General features: G+C 42.1%; 1 protein-coding gene across 2 annotated transcripts in view; it reads left to right on the top strand.

The window, feature by feature from the left end:
• Window positions 1-1,786: 1,786 nt before the first annotated feature.
• vars2 (valyl-tRNA synthetase 2, mitochondrial) overlaps window positions 1,787-15,241 on the top strand; it is a 33,892-nt gene continuing 20,437 nt past the window's right edge. Inside the window, exons 1-11 of one of the 2 annotated variants that reach the window (XM_038285920.1) lie at window positions 1,787-1,933; window positions 4,064-4,172; window positions 4,247-4,335; window positions 9,639-9,729; window positions 9,826-9,953; window positions 10,044-10,147; window positions 13,438-13,519; window positions 13,602-13,678; window positions 13,808-13,895; window positions 14,423-14,516; window positions 15,104-15,174. In XM_038285920.1, the coding sequence (XP_038141848.1) occupies window positions 4,097-4,172; window positions 4,247-4,335; window positions 9,639-9,729; window positions 9,826-9,953; window positions 10,044-10,147; window positions 13,438-13,519; window positions 13,602-13,678; window positions 13,808-13,895; window positions 14,423-14,516; window positions 15,104-15,174 (900 nt within the window). In that variant the 5' untranslated portion in view covers window positions 1,787-1,933; window positions 4,064-4,096. Of the gene's footprint in view, window positions 1,934-4,063; window positions 4,173-4,243; window positions 4,336-9,638; window positions 9,730-9,825; window positions 9,954-10,043; window positions 10,148-13,437; window positions 13,520-13,601; window positions 13,679-13,807; window positions 13,896-14,422; window positions 14,517-15,103; window positions 15,175-15,241 lie in introns of both variants that reach the window. The other variant, XM_038285919.1, reaches the window with a different exon arrangement.

The raw sequence follows: 15,241 nt of genomic DNA, 5'->3' as shown, positions 1-15,241 counted from the left end.
AAATATACTATAAATACGAAGTTTATCAGATACTTAGTTTCTCTGTAAATGATTGATTTGACATCAGTTTAATTAGTAGAGATGTATCGATACATTGGTTGGTTGATTAGGATTTATTTCAGATTTTTTTTGCAGATAATAGCGATTTTTAAAATCTTGTATCATATCAGCCGGGAAATGCCCGTGATGTTAGTTCATCAGTGGGTCTTGATGCCACATGTAGCGCAGACATGTTGCTGCTTCCTCCATCTGACAAGATCAGAGATAAGATAGACTTTATTGATCTCACCGTGGAGAAATTCACTTCAGTTACATCAGTTCAATAGTCAAAAGAAAACGCAAAAATGGAGGAAAAGGTAATATCTGCTATCCATTGTCATTTTCTATTATTTGTTAAGAAATGAAAAATTAGTTTTAATGGAGACTTCTGCAACATTTTTCACTGTGTAATTTATGTCATGTAAATGGAGGAAGGCAAAGCAGAATTGACTCCAAGAACTTACACCAAAACATATCGGCAGCCGTATCGGGTATCAGTTAGACTTATGTAACAATAATCATTATAGACCTGCATCGCTCAATCAGTATCTGCATCATGGAAAGGGTTTATCTATTCTTTTTGTTTGTTTCATTTCTTATTCAGCTTCCTTAGAGGTCTGTGCTGCTTCCTTCTTTAGGAAGCCAATCCATGTTGGTATCATGTGTGGGTAGTGTGTGTGTGGGCCAGAGACCTGGCCAGGAAGAGGGCAGCACGGTCACATACTAACTATGATCAAATCATGTGATTAACTTTGAAATTGTTTATCTTTTTCTCAAAGCTGGTAGAGTTCAGTGATGTCAGCACAGCTTTAAGCTTCAGCCTTTAGTACACTGTAGGGTTTGCACTACACACGCAGAAACCTTGTGGACTTAAGATGGCCAATGAGGCCCAGAAAACGCACCAAAAGAGGAAAAAAGCATCAGACTGGATTCAGAAATTGTAGAGCTCTGTTTTTCTTTATATATATGCAAAAAATGACTTCTTACATTTCAAAGCAGAGAGGTAAGGATTCCACTCTCTTCAATCACAGCAGAAAAAAAAAACACACAGAGAAGAAAACACATCCACATTTAAACAACCCAGCTTTCTGAATCATCAGCCTGTACCATCTCTAAGGGGTTGAAACTTTTATATTTACATTTTCTGTTTGGGAAGAAGTGAACTAAATTAAACCTCTAGAGGAAAAAACAATAAATAAATAACACACATTTACAATTAACTTAAACAAATTGAAGCTAAACGATACTCCAAATCCAAACAAAACATCTCCCCTCCTTCTCAGTCAGTATAGATTTCCCTTATGAGGCTGATTGAAACACCAGGTCCTTGTCAGCACTGCTCATGGGCGCGCTTCCATGGCAACACCTGACCAGGTAACCTCAAAGAAAAACAGAGTGGTGAGAACCAAACAAAAATATACAAGTTACATCAATAAAGACAAAAACTTAAACATTCCCCCAATAACACATTTTTTTTCTGAAAGACATGAAATGCCTGCTTACAACACCAATTAGTGATGGGGGTAAATCCCTCACATGCATTTAGAGAATTGTTTATTAAAGTTTAGTTTAGTACAGCTTTCCAGACAGTAAATGAGCATTTCTATCGCATAAAGTGCAGCAGTGATCAAATGTAAACGGTGTGGGGAAAAAACATGCTGATTCTAGCTTCTGTAATGGGAACCAAAATAGGATTAAATTCAGTTTTATCTTCAAAATAAAACCAATGTTTTACAGTCTGTTTGTGTAAATAAAGATGTTTGTTTGATTTCAGGGTTTCAGCAGAGCGGTAACTGAGGCTTTTGTCAGACTGTGTGATTGGGATCTTATTTATCGCTCTGAGGGTTTGGTCAACTGGAGCTGCGCCCTTCAGTCCGCCATCTCTGACATAGAGGTGAGGAACGCTTCGATCTTGGATCTAGTTTTGTTTTTTCACTTTTTTGAGATTGATTCACTAATGCCCCGTTCCCACTGGCCGAAAAACTGGTTTAAACAGGGGAAGAATGGGCTTTTATTGGCAGTCAGAACAGCGTTAAGATCACCCCCCAGGATGCCCCCCATCTTTCTGATCACAACCTCTTTCTATATTACTCAATGTGTGGATTAAAATTTATTTACACTGTGTGCAGAATTATTAGGCAAGTTGTATTTTTGAGGTTTATTTTTATTATTGGGCCACAATTGTGTTCTCAATCAACCCAAAAGACTCCTTTATATCAAAGTTTCCTATTTTTGGAAGTTGATGTTTTTTTTTTTTTAGATTTGGCCATTTTATAAGGATGTCTGTGTGTGCAGCTAAATATTACTGTGCAGAATTATTAGGCAACGAAATAAAAAACAAATATAAACCCATCTCATATGTTTATTTTCACCAGCTAAACCAATATAACAACTCAAAATTCAGAAATAAACATTTGCGACATTCAGAAACAAATCAGTGACCAATATAGCCTCCTTTCTCCACCATGATGCTCTAAATCCTTCCATCCATAGATTCTGTCAGTGTCTTGATCTGTGTGCGATCCTCATTGCGTGCAGCAGCCTCCACAGCCTCCCAGACACTGTTTTCCCTCCCTGTAGATCTCACCTTTCATGAAGGACCACAGGTTCTCCATGGGGTTCAGATCAGGGGAACAAGGCGGCCATGTCATTATTTTTTCTCCTTTTAGACTTTTCCTGGCCGCCACGCTGTGGTGTATTCTGATGCGTGTGACGGAGCATCGTCCCGCATGAATATCAGGTTTTTCTGGAATGATGGCGACTTCTTCTTGTTCCACTGTTTGAAGAAGGTGTCTTCCAGAAACTGGCAGTAGGTCTGGGAGTTGATCTTGACTCCATCATCAACCTGAAAAGGTCCCACAGGCTCATCTTTGATGATAGCAGCCCATAGCATTACCCCACCTCCACCTTGCTGGCGTCTGAGTGGATAAGGAACTTGCTGCTCTTTACTGATCCAGCCTGGTGCCCATCCATCCATCTGGCCCATCTAGACTCTCTCTCATTCCATCAGACCAAAACACCTTGGAGGATTCAGTCTGCAGATATTTCTTGGCCCAATCTTGACGTTTTGTCTTGTGCGTCTTGTTCAAAGGTGGCCTTTTTTCAGCTTTCCTTACCTTGGCCAGGTCCCTGAGTATTGAGCACCTTCTGCTTCTCGGCGCTCCAGACATGTTGCAGCTCTGAAATATGGCCCAACTGGTGGCTAATGGCTTCCTGGCAGCTTCACGCTTCATCCTTCTCAATTCATGGAGAGTTATTTTGCTTCTTGCGCCCCTGTTGGCTATTTGCCATGAACCGCTTCATTGTGCGATGATCCCGCTTCAAAAGCTTGGATATTTCCAAACTGCTGCTCCCCTCTGAGAGACATCTGACCATTTCTGACTTTTCACAGTCTGTCAAATCTCTTTTCTGACCCATTTTGCCAAAGGAAAGGAACTAATAATTAAGCACAACTTATATTGGGTGTTGATGTCATTAGGCCACACCCCTTCTCATTACAGAGATGAACACCACCTGATTTACTTAATTGGTAGTTGGCTTTGAAGCCTGTACAGCTTGGAGTAGAACAACATGTATGAAAAGGATGATGTGGTGGAAATACTCATTAGCCTAATAATTCTGCACTCAGTGTATTGTGTTTTAGTCTATCTCTCCTAAAGCTCTAATATTGATTTCCTTTCAAATCAATTATTCTGTTTATTGAATAAAAAAACAGTTTTGACAAAGAGAATTACAGCTTTATTGTTTCAGGGGAGCTGTGGAAACAATAAATGTTTTAATTTAAGCTATGGTCTGGGAAGTCAGACTAATCAATAATTACCCTGTAGGATTAATCCTAAGGGACAAATAACGCTGAGTCATGGTCTTTAAACCATCACCCCCCCCCCCCCCCCCCCCCCCCCCCCCCCTTTGTTATCATCTTGTTTTAATTCCACATATTTAGGTGAGATTATCTCACCTGTTTTCTTGGATTCTCTTTCTCAAAAGATAAAAAAAAAAATAAAAGTTTTTTATGTTTATTTAGGTGGAGACTAAGGATGTTTCTGGGCCGACCTTGATGTCCGTCCCTGGATATGAGAACCAGGTGGAGTTTGGGACGATGTTCACCTTTGCGTATCCTGTAGAAGGTCATGGTGAGTAATCCTGACTGGAGACCTTAAAGCCGTTGGTCTATAAAACCATCCGTTTGTTCCTCTCTGTTCAGCAGACGGTGAAGTGGCAGTGTCCACCACTCGTCCTGAGACTATGCTTGGAGATGTGGCCATCGCTGTTCATCCTGATGATCCTCGATACCAGGCAAGCGTACATGTCCACCTCCGTCTCTCTTCTCCATCTAAAGCCCTGAACACACCGATCTCAACGACTTTTTAATCTCCGATCTGACTGTTTTCTATGTCCCACTGACTGCGTCTATAGAGGCTCCGGCTAGGCAGGACGAGCAGATCTGTGTAGATTTTATTCACTCCCGTCTCTGTGCTATACACACATTAAAACTATTTCCCACATTTAACTTGGACAGATTATGAAAGGTTGTTTAAAAAAAAACAAAAAAACAGCGGTGCATTCTATAAATCAAAGCTCCACTTAGAACCAGAACAGATAGAGAATGTTCATCTGTTAATACATAATGAGATCTACGTCTTGTCATGATGGGTGTCACAGAGAGTAAGCCCAAGATGCAGAACACACACGGAGGCACTGGTAAAAGTCCAAAGAGTTTATTAAAGAACGCTAATATGAAAATGACATGGGAACTGGTTCAGTCCGGGGGGCTGGTTCACTGGGGTCCGAGTAGGGAAAGGGAGATGGCTGGATTTGAGCTTCCAGCTCACTGCAGGGAAACAACAGGGGAAATCCACATGGGAACCTCTTAGGGAAACTCCACAGGGGAGTGGACAGGTAGCATCCACGTAGACTTCAAGGGTTGGCTCACCAGGGCAGATTAGCAGGTTAGCTTTCCTAGAGCGTCTGGCTTGGGACTGGCTTCCTATGATGCAACTCTCCCAGAGCTGCAGGCCAGAGACAGGTTGCCAGAGAGACAGTTCTTCCAGAGCTTCACAGGGAAACAGGAGGTTAAACTCATCCAGAGCTTTCACAAGGAGACAGGTGGTTAAGCTCATCTAGAGCCTTCACGAGGAGACAGGTGGTTAAGCTCATCCAGAGCCTTCACGAGGAGACAGGTGGTTAAGCTCATCCAGAGCCTTCACGAGGAGACAGGTGGTTAAGCTCATCCAGAGCTTTCACGAGGAGACAGGTGGTTAAGCTCATCCAGAGCCTTCACGAGGAGACAGGTGGTTAAGCTCATCCAGAGCTTTCACGAGGAGACAGGTGGTTAAGCTCATCCAGAGCTTTCACGAGGAGACAGGTGGTTAAGCTCATCCAGAGCTTTCACGAGGAGACAGGGGGTTAAGCTCATCCAGAGCTTTCACGAAGAGACAGGATTCCAACTAAGATCAACACTGTGGCGTGGGATCAAGGTCAGGCAGGAGCTTATAAGGGAGAGGTCTTCTAATGAGAGGATTAGGAACAGGTGTGCAGGAAAGTTCCAGCTCCAGAAGACCCACAGCGCATCCTGCTGGAGACAGAGGGTAATCTCCAGATCCCCACAGTAACTCCAAACCTAAGGGAAAAAACAAAAAGAGCAGAAGAGGATCCTCGGCGCCCTCTGGTGGGCAAGCCTGAGGATCCCAACACGTCTAGAGAAAAGAAAAAACGCAGCAATAAACGGCGTGGGACGGTTTCTATGGTTACTGAGGCCGAGACGTGAGATCAGAGAGAGATCTGGGAAGTTTCTCCAAGTTTTTCTTTCTTTTTTCCATAAAGAGGTGAGAGAGATACGCTGCTCTGACCTGCTCTGTCTGCTCCTCCTTATTCTGGTTTCTGTGAGGCTCAAAGACGATCACTATTTTATCCGTTTTCTGTTCTCCTGAACTCCTATCATGGGGAAAGTTTTCTATTTAATGTTTCATTAATTGTTTTTGCTCCAGTCTGTCCTGTTTACTATAAACGCGATGTGCGACTCCAAACTGACTCTTTCCCCGTGAGATTAACACATTTTATTTTGCATTTTCCCCCAAAGCGGATGTGTTTTACTTTGTAACCGCGTCTCTCTTCCTGTCAGACCCATGAAATTGCTGCTGAATTGCTGCCTAGTCTGACTAAAATAGACCTGAGGTCTATCTCCGTCGGAGCTACGCTGCCCCCTGCAGGAAATTGTGTCTGATGTGATCATCTCCATTCACTTACAACGAGTGCTAAACGCCACAATCTCTATTCAATGTGTTCTGGGCTTAATCTAGCGGGCAGAAAACTACCTTAATCAAATATCCATCTGCTGGCATAGCTTTGCCTCAGGATGGATCCACTCATTCATAGCTAAAGCTCCTGTCACACCTTGACGATATGACCAAAAACCTTGGATAAGTTATGGATATGTTTTGTATAAGTTATGAGCATGCTGAAGTACACTGAAACACGCTGGCACACATCGACATACGCTGAGTATGTCGAAAGATTTTGAGCATTTTAAAAATTTCCCGATGTGTGCCATACGTGGGCCGAAAGTTATAAATAAGTTCAGTGATGGTTGACAGACGTTCAGTGTCAGTTCCTCATCAGTCGTAGCGTCTAGCTGATCCTAAACCTCTGAGTAACTTGTTGCATAACTTCTGCGTAACTTATCCAGAACTTCTCTCCTAATGTATATCAACATATCTGACGTGTTCCAGATGAGCGCTGAACGTGTTTCTAACTTCCAGCTACTGTATAATGGCGTATTGGCAGCGTTTTGGTATAAAGGGGGTTCACAGGAGGAAACCGTCAGTTCTCCTCCAGACTTCATCCCCATCATAGGGTGAGCCAGAAGGTGAGAGTGATGGATCCTCCCTGCGTTCACGCCCACCACCAACACACTTCCTAGCAGACATGATGCTCAATCTGCTGACACCTTTTCTTTTGGCGGGAGCAGTTAACAGCAGCTAGGCTAATACTGCGATCAAAGAAATCTTTCTTTGCAGACTGGGCGCCTCCAGGCGCATCGCTGCCTCCCTCAACAGCCGCGATGCACCTGAATGGAGCACCTGAGTGAAGTTGGCCCCGCCACCTCCTTCAAATCAGACAAAATTGGTGTCAAACGTTTGTGCTGTTTGTGCCGCTATCGTTTTAAAGATATAAAGAAATATTTCTAGAGGTCATCAAAGGTCAACCACCCCCCCCGACCTTCTTCAAATCAGACGAAATGGGTGTCAATTAACTCAGCTCCGTTTGTTCTGGTTTGTGCAGCAAAAAATGTTGTTTTGTGTTGCTTTGGCTTTAAAGATTTTAACGAAAATGTAAAGGTCAAAAGGTCAACCATATTATGGTTGACCTTTTGGGGGTGACCTTAGATGACCTCGAGAAACATCTCTTTATATCTTTAAAATGGTAGCGGCACAAACGAAAATTTTTGCTGCACAAACCAGCACAAATGGTTTGACACCAATTTTGTGTAATTTAAAGCTACAGTGTGTAATAATTACAGGGATATACAGTCAGAAATGTAATATATTATACATAACTATGTTATTTATCATCATCTACGAGCTCAGCCTCTTAACCTTAATATTTGCGTTGCCTTAGAATTCGTTATTTATAATTACATAGGAGCGGGTCTCGCAGCCATGGAGGCAGACATCTTTGCGCTACGGCAGCGCAGAGCCAACAAACTAGTGATTGCGAGATCGCCAAAACGTCACAACGATGTAGAAAAAATAACGGGTATATTTATTATCTTAAGTCTACATGAAATCTATACCCTACACAGACTAATGAAATATTATCTGTAAAATTATCTATGTAAACAAACCTCATCACTTGAGAAGGTAGGTGATGCGGACGTCGTGGAAGACATTTTGTCCCGTAACGCTCGCCATACTGTTGGGGGGGAGAAGCGGTGGGGGGGAGATGTTCATGTTGCTGCAGTCTGCAGTCTGACCGCTAGATGTCGCTAAAAGTTACACACTGTAGCTTTAAAGAAGGTGGGGGGGCTGGTTGACCCTTTGACCTTTACATTTTCATTAATATCTCCAAATCCAAAGCAGCACAAACGAAATTTTTTGCCGGACAAACCAGCACAAACGTTGCACAAACGTTTGACACTAATTTTGTCTGATTTAAATAAGGTGGGGGGCTGGTTGACCTTTGATGACCTCTAGAAATATTTCTTTATATATTTAAAATTATATCGGCACAAACGAAAATTTTTGCTGCACAAACGTTTGACACTAATTTTGTCTGATTTGAAGAAGGTGGGGGGGCAACTTCACTCAGGTGAAGGGAGCAGCTTTAACTGATGCTGCGTTATGCCTATGAAATGATGCTTGATACTTGGGCACAAGTTCTGGACTCGTTATAAATACTCTATGCATACGCCCAAAAGTGAAAAAATCCATAGAAAGTTCAGCTTATGCCAGCGTTTTAGGAGATTCTGGGACATGGGGCTTACGCTGTTTAAATTGGCACGCAGTGACAGGGCCCTCAGTCTTTAATCATGATCAGCGCATTCCATTTTAGATATCCTTCAGACAGACAGTAATGGGCGCAAAGCTAGTACAGTCTCTCATAGTTCTGATATCTAATATCCAGACATAGGAGCTTATATTAGCTGCTTCCCTTAACTTCTCCTAAAATTGTTCTATGGTCTGCCTCCAAATGGATCAAATCTGTTCACCTGGTGGACAAAAAGCGACCGACACATCGCTCTGGAAGGGACATTGTGAAACAGCATCAATAGAGGAGAAGCTGGAAGCACAGACATGGGGAAGGATTGGTTGAACTGGGGGGTTGAAGCTGGAGAGAAAAAGGCCAGCAGCGATCCTGACCTTTGAAACCCGGTACGGTTCAAAAACACGACTATTAGCCTAACTGGTTTTGTTTTGGTACCAGAGTGAGGGCCATTTCTCCCATTTCACCATCAAATTAAAGAGAGTTTGTACCAAAGTGAGGACATTACGTTGGTCAGCACTTCCTGTTTTGCTCACTAATTTAGGTTTGATTTTAGCTTACGGTTAGAGCATTATGGAGTGAATTTAGTGCCATTATTGTTGTGACCAAAGAACATGTTTTGGAAATTGAAATAAAAGAAAAAAGCTAGCTAAAAAGATTAACTTTTAAAAAGAGGTTTTAATTTAAAACATGTACAAATAACAAATCTATTTGTTTCAGATGTATTTTTTTACATTTTCAAATTGTTTTATTTAAAGTTTTCAAATTTTATTCTAAAAAAAAAAAATCTTCAGAAGTTTTATAATTAAAACAAAACAACAGAACAAATATTTTTAAATTTAATGTTTAACTTTTTTGTATGTTATTGTAAATATTGATTGGATGCCGTTGGATACTTTGCTAAATTGTGTCAGTAAACATTATTTTAATATTTGTGCAACTGATGAAACAGATGCAAAAAGGTTCTGGTTTCCTATTAAATTATGTCTTTGACCCCCCCTTTGCTGTGGGACCCTTCCAGGCCTCCGTTCTTCTGTTAGCCTTTTTACCACTTTGACCCTTTAAAATGGTTCCCTGCCTCACTGCCAACTATCTGACCATTTTTCTGTCTGGTTTAGGCTCTCCATGGACGGCGGTGTCGGCACCCTTTCACCAACAGACTCCTTCCTATCATTACTGACTCTGTGGTGGACATGGAGCTGGGAACAGGTGCTTGGATCAGAGTTCCTTCCAAAAACGAGCGTTAAATCCTGGGATATCTGCTTTTCAGGGCGTAAAGATTCATTCTCTGCATTTCTTCGTTAGGTGCTGTGAAGGTGACTCCTGCTCATGACTTCGTAGACTTCCATCTGTCTCAGAGGCACTCTCTGCCGCGGCCCTCCGTCATCGGAGGCGATGGGACGATGGAGCCGCTGTGCGGAGCGTGGCTGGAGGTGGGTAGGGAGGAGATACAGATGTCGTTAATATCTCAGGTGGAATGCGAGGTTTGACGTCCATCATCTTCCCTCTTTGTTTCTCTGAAGGGCGTGAAGCGGTTCGATGCCAGGCAGCTGGTTGTTGACGCTCTTGTTGAAAAGAAACTTTTCCGAGGGAAGAAGAATCACGCGATGTCTTTACCCATCTGCAGGTAGCAGAAAGATTCTGGGGCTCCGTTTCAGTTGATTATCCATAGTATCAGAATTGCAGTCATGAAGGCTGGTTTTATGTGTTTGTTGGGTTCATAAAATGTAGGTTTTTGCAAAAGAAGAACTGAAATAGACAGTAATGGATACAATTTCTGCAGAAAGGAGAGACAGTTGAACCCCAGACTCAAACACACTGTCTCCAACTGGACCTCCTCCGCAGAGCATTTTATTAACAGAACATGACACATGGTTACATACAGAGTATTGTTCTGACAGAACAATTGATCAGTTCATGAAGACAGAATGCTCCATCAGAATGACAAGGCAGGGTGGTCTCCTGACTGAATCATGAGACACAGTGGAGCATCCCCTAGAACTGAAATGTTTCATAAGCACACACAGACATTAATTTTATAATCATCATTGAATAAACCTAACAGTGTTTTTCAATGTTTCCAATACATGTGATTGATCAGATAACCAGTGGCGGCTGGTGGAGTTGCTCCAGGGTGGGCTAGAACTTTAAAATAGACGTATACCAAAAACCAGTCACACGAGAATCCATCTTGTCCCGCTTCGTACTTTGGAGACAGACCTATGGAAGTAAATCTGTGTCGCTGGGATTTGAATTAAAAATGCCACTGAAAATTAAATGTTGTATGTTTGTACTTCCTGTTTTAAGTGTACGGTGAGTTTATTCATTTCATTTTTCTGTAGTTGAGTTAGCGTTAGCTTGCATGACCGGCTCCGTCATGCTGGTTTTCCTTCAGTATGAGCGCCGCAAGCGTCACGTCACATGACCAAGAAACCGTAACGGGATTGGCTGGGTGTTTGACACCACAATCCATTGCTAATGTCTGTGACCTGAAGTAACCCTTCCCTTTTTACACTGAATTTAGACGCCGAATTTAAGACGGTGAAATAGAGCCAGTTGAATCTCAGGAGGCTGAAAATAATGAGTTTGAACTTTGAAAGGTTGAATTTTTTTATATGCAGATTTTTTTAACACCGAAAAATGAAACTGAAAAATAAGTATTGAAAAAGCAATCACTTTGAAATAGTAATGTGAATTTTAAGCTTGAAGAGAAAATATCTACCGTATTTTCACGACCATAAGGCGCACCGTACTAAAAGGCGCAGTCTCAGTTATGTGCGCCATTACTGTATTTAACACACACATAAGGCGCACCGGACTATAGGGCGCAGGTTTTTTATGTCCTCTACTACGTTTAAATACCTCTACTGCGTATTTAAAAATAGAGGGGGAGCAAAACTGAGTATGTTTGTGCTTTATTCATGTATTTATTACAAAGTATTAATCAAACCTGGGAGCTGGCCGTGAGACAGACACATCGCAGATGACAGAGCGCTGTGATCACTCCTCTGAAACAGTTTATTGACGCATAAATTAACTTAAAATGCAGAAATCTGCCGCCAGAATATGTTCGCTTTTATTGTCCTGCTGCCTGCAGTTTGGATTATTTAGATGAAAAACACCTACCAGCTGCAGCAGTGAACAGCGAGGAGGCGACCCGGCCAGAGGCTGCTGTTGAATGGGATTCCTACTGACAGCGCACCGCTGGTATGTGGGGGTCTGAACGGCTCTGACAGAAATAATATTGGAAGGCAGGATGATAATCTGGATGAACTGACTGCACTGATTACGTTTTCAGGTGGATTTTCTCACTTAAAAACATATTAAAACTACTTTATTCCGACTGATCACAGCAAATATAGCTGCAAGGCAAAGAAACACGTGCGTCAGAAACACTTTTGCAGCCAAGAGCAGCAAAGCTGCTTCAGCCGCACATCAGAACTAACTGGTACAAGCAGTAAAAATGAAGCAGCAGACGCGTGAACGTAGCATTACTTTGAACGGCCGGTTCACACCGATGTCGAGCGGTTGAAGTTCCTTTGTCAGACCTCCAGGAATAACAGCGAGCACAGCGTTCATTTGTTTCACCATGTTTTTCACATCAGCTGTGAGATGGGCACGCATGGAGTCACAGATTAACAGCGATGGTGATGAGTGGAAAAAAAACACCTGGTCTCCTCACATTCACCTCCCTCAGCCACTCTTTCATCATCTCCTCAATGAGGAGTTCTGCATAAAGCACATACCTGTTCTTTTATACACAATCCACGCCCACACTTCCCCCTTTAACGTTCTCATGGTGGTCTCAACAACGTCCGCAGTAACAACACACATATAGGACGCACCGCACTATAGGGCGCGCCGCACATTTTTAAGGGAAAAAAAAGACGTTTATATGCGCCTTATAGTCGTAAAATTACGGTAATGACATTTTAACTGTGTAGAAATACGGAGCCCCTCTGATGACATGGTAGAAAAAATTTTTTAATTGTGGCCACGAAGTAGTATTTCGTGCGCACAAAATACTACTTCGTGGCCACGCAATAAGTTTAACGTGCGCACGAAATACTTATTAATAATATCAATAAATCCGCCCCTGTTTTCAGGCTTATGTTAACTGTAATGACTTATCTTGGACAGGCTGCTATGTAAACGGGCCTTTAGTCCTTTGTTTAGCTATGCTGCGGTTGTTTACACTACGCCTTTTCCACCTAAAATGGCGTCTTAGCAACAAATGTCACGTGACTGGCGGAGACCGACTGGGTAAACAAATCGAGCGCGCCTTAGACCTTAGAGAAGGCGCGCTCGATTTGCTTACCCAGTTGTCCAGGAATGATATTAATATTATTAATAAGTATTTCGTGCGCACGTTATACTCATTGCGTGGCCACGAAATACTACTTCGTGGCCACAATTAAACATTTTTTTTGACAATGTCCTCAGAGGGGCTCCGTATAGAAATGATGACAATGAATTTCTTTTCAGGTCAAAAATGTGTTCTGAATATATTTTAACACTGAAACAGGAAGTACAAACATACAACATTTAAATTTCAGTGGCATTTTTGATTCAAATCCCAGCGACACAGATTTACTTCCATACTGACCCATAATTGGTTGGCCAATCACATTTCAGGATTATGAGTCTATTAAATTGAAATGCATTTAAAATCTGTTAAAAAAAGACTGAAACAATAGAATCTGAAAAGAATAACATCAAAGTTACTTTTAAAAACCTATTTTTGAAAAGTTTCATTCGCAAAACATTTTCTTTGCAACAATAATGGACTAAAATTGCCTCCATAGCAGAAGAAGCGGGTCTGGACATGCCAGCACTGTTTCCTTTCAGGGAGCTTCTTCAAGTTTTAGTCAATTTGAACTTATTTCTAACTTTTTCCTGCTTCTTCTCTTTTTCCAGCCGCTCTGGAGACATCATTGAACCTCTTTTAAAAAAGCAGTGGTTTGTTCGCTGCAATACAATGGCTCAGAAAGCCATACAGGTTGGTTTTCAGTGTGAGACGCTCATCGTTTACTCAGAATCTTAAAGTTGGTTGTAAAAAATGGTGGATGTTTGAATTGCAGGCTGTGGAGGACGGACAGCTGGAAATCATTCCTCATCATTACACCAAGACGTGGAAGAACTGGCTGTCCAACATCAGGTAGGATGTTTCCATTTGATGAAATTCACTTCCAGTTCGATATGGAAACTCGTCTGAGTGCTTTTCCTCCTAATGGAAAGTGTTCATCTAATTCTTCCACCCTGAGCTTTTTTTTTTTGCTGTTTCCAGTGACTGGTGCATTTCCAGGCAGCTTTTATGGGGTCATCGGATCCCAGCTTACCAAGTAGAGCTTCCCGACTCCACACCTAAAGAACAGGTCAGACTGTGTTGTGTAATTTAGAAGAAAATAACACTATTATAGGCTTGTGTTGTCCAACAAACCCACTTACAGCATGCTGAACAAGCAACAGCCATGTAAAAGCTGTAGTACTACTTTGTGTTATAACCTCAATAGATCTGCTTCCAATGTGCTGTTTAAATGGAACTTAAATTGAAAAACAAGACAATTATAGATTGCAAATTTTATTGCTAACTATATTTCTGCACTCCGCCTGTAGGCAGTGACATGTTGACACAAAACTATGAAATCTGAGGTTCATTGAAGCAATTTTGCTAAAAGGTTCAAATCCTCATGAGGCTTCATCTCACCATCACTACTATGGACCTGGTGTGCTGTCGCTGCGGGCTTCTGAGCACGCTCAGAGCAGTCAGTGTTTACAACGGTGTTATTTTCTAAATAGCCTGCAGGGGGAGCACCGCTCAATAGGACTTGGTGCTGCTTTATTGGTCTGACTCTTGCTGTAGTAACGGTGATTTTTATGGGTATATTTTGTGTGGCTCTAGGAGCTGTGGGTCTGGGGCCGAAGTGAGGCGGAGGCCAGACAGAGAGCCGCTGTGAAATATGGATTAAACCCAGAGGACATCACTATGCGACAGGGTAACCCACCACTTCTACTCTGCATCAGCTCAATCGAAGTTTCTGTTTAACCCGACATTGCTGAATTATTGCTAACACTTCTCTAACATTTGGGGGGGGGGGGGGGGATTTTCCATTAGGCAATACTAGGCAGTTTTATGGGGCCCCAAGTTCCTGGGGGCCCCATAGTAGGAAGTTTAGGTGGTTTACGCATCCTTATGAATGTAAAACAAATTTTGGGGAAATATTTATCTCTCCACTCATTTCTACTTTATGCATTTTATACCGTACAAAAATCTAAATACTAATAAAGTAGTTGCATAAATACTGTTGTAATTTATTTTTCCAGTTGTAATATGGTATTCTGTTGCAATGGTCGTTTCTCTACTCCCCTGTAGAAACAGAAATGGCGGAAGTGTTTGATCTTTTTCCCTGTGTCAGCCATCTTGGTTTCACAGACTTTTTTTTTCTAGCTTCCACTAGATTGGACTATATGCTGATTGCCCAAAACTGAAGGCATATATACACTTTTAAACAGCTGTTCTCTGTAGTGATCACCATGCATGCCAGTTTAAATGTTTTCACTATGGAACCTGTGTTTCATTCAGACCCAGATGTTCTGGACACCTGGTTCTCCTCGGCGTTGTTTCCGTTCGCCATGCTGGGCTGGCCAGAAAAGGTACCCCCCACCCCCCCACCGCTGCAGAGTCAAACAGCCCATCCTCCTATGTTTCCATCCCTCACTT

This window comes from Cyprinodon tularosa, unplaced genomic scaffold (genome assembly GCF_016077235.1).
Source record: "Cyprinodon tularosa strain WSP-4 unplaced genomic scaffold, ASM1607723v1 ctg217, whole genome shotgun sequence".
Classification (NCBI taxonomy): domain Eukaryota; kingdom Metazoa; phylum Chordata; class Actinopteri; order Cyprinodontiformes; family Cyprinodontidae; genus Cyprinodon; species Cyprinodon tularosa.
Note: the sequence above shows the minus strand (reverse complement) of the source record. Positions and strands in the feature narration are given on the sequence as shown.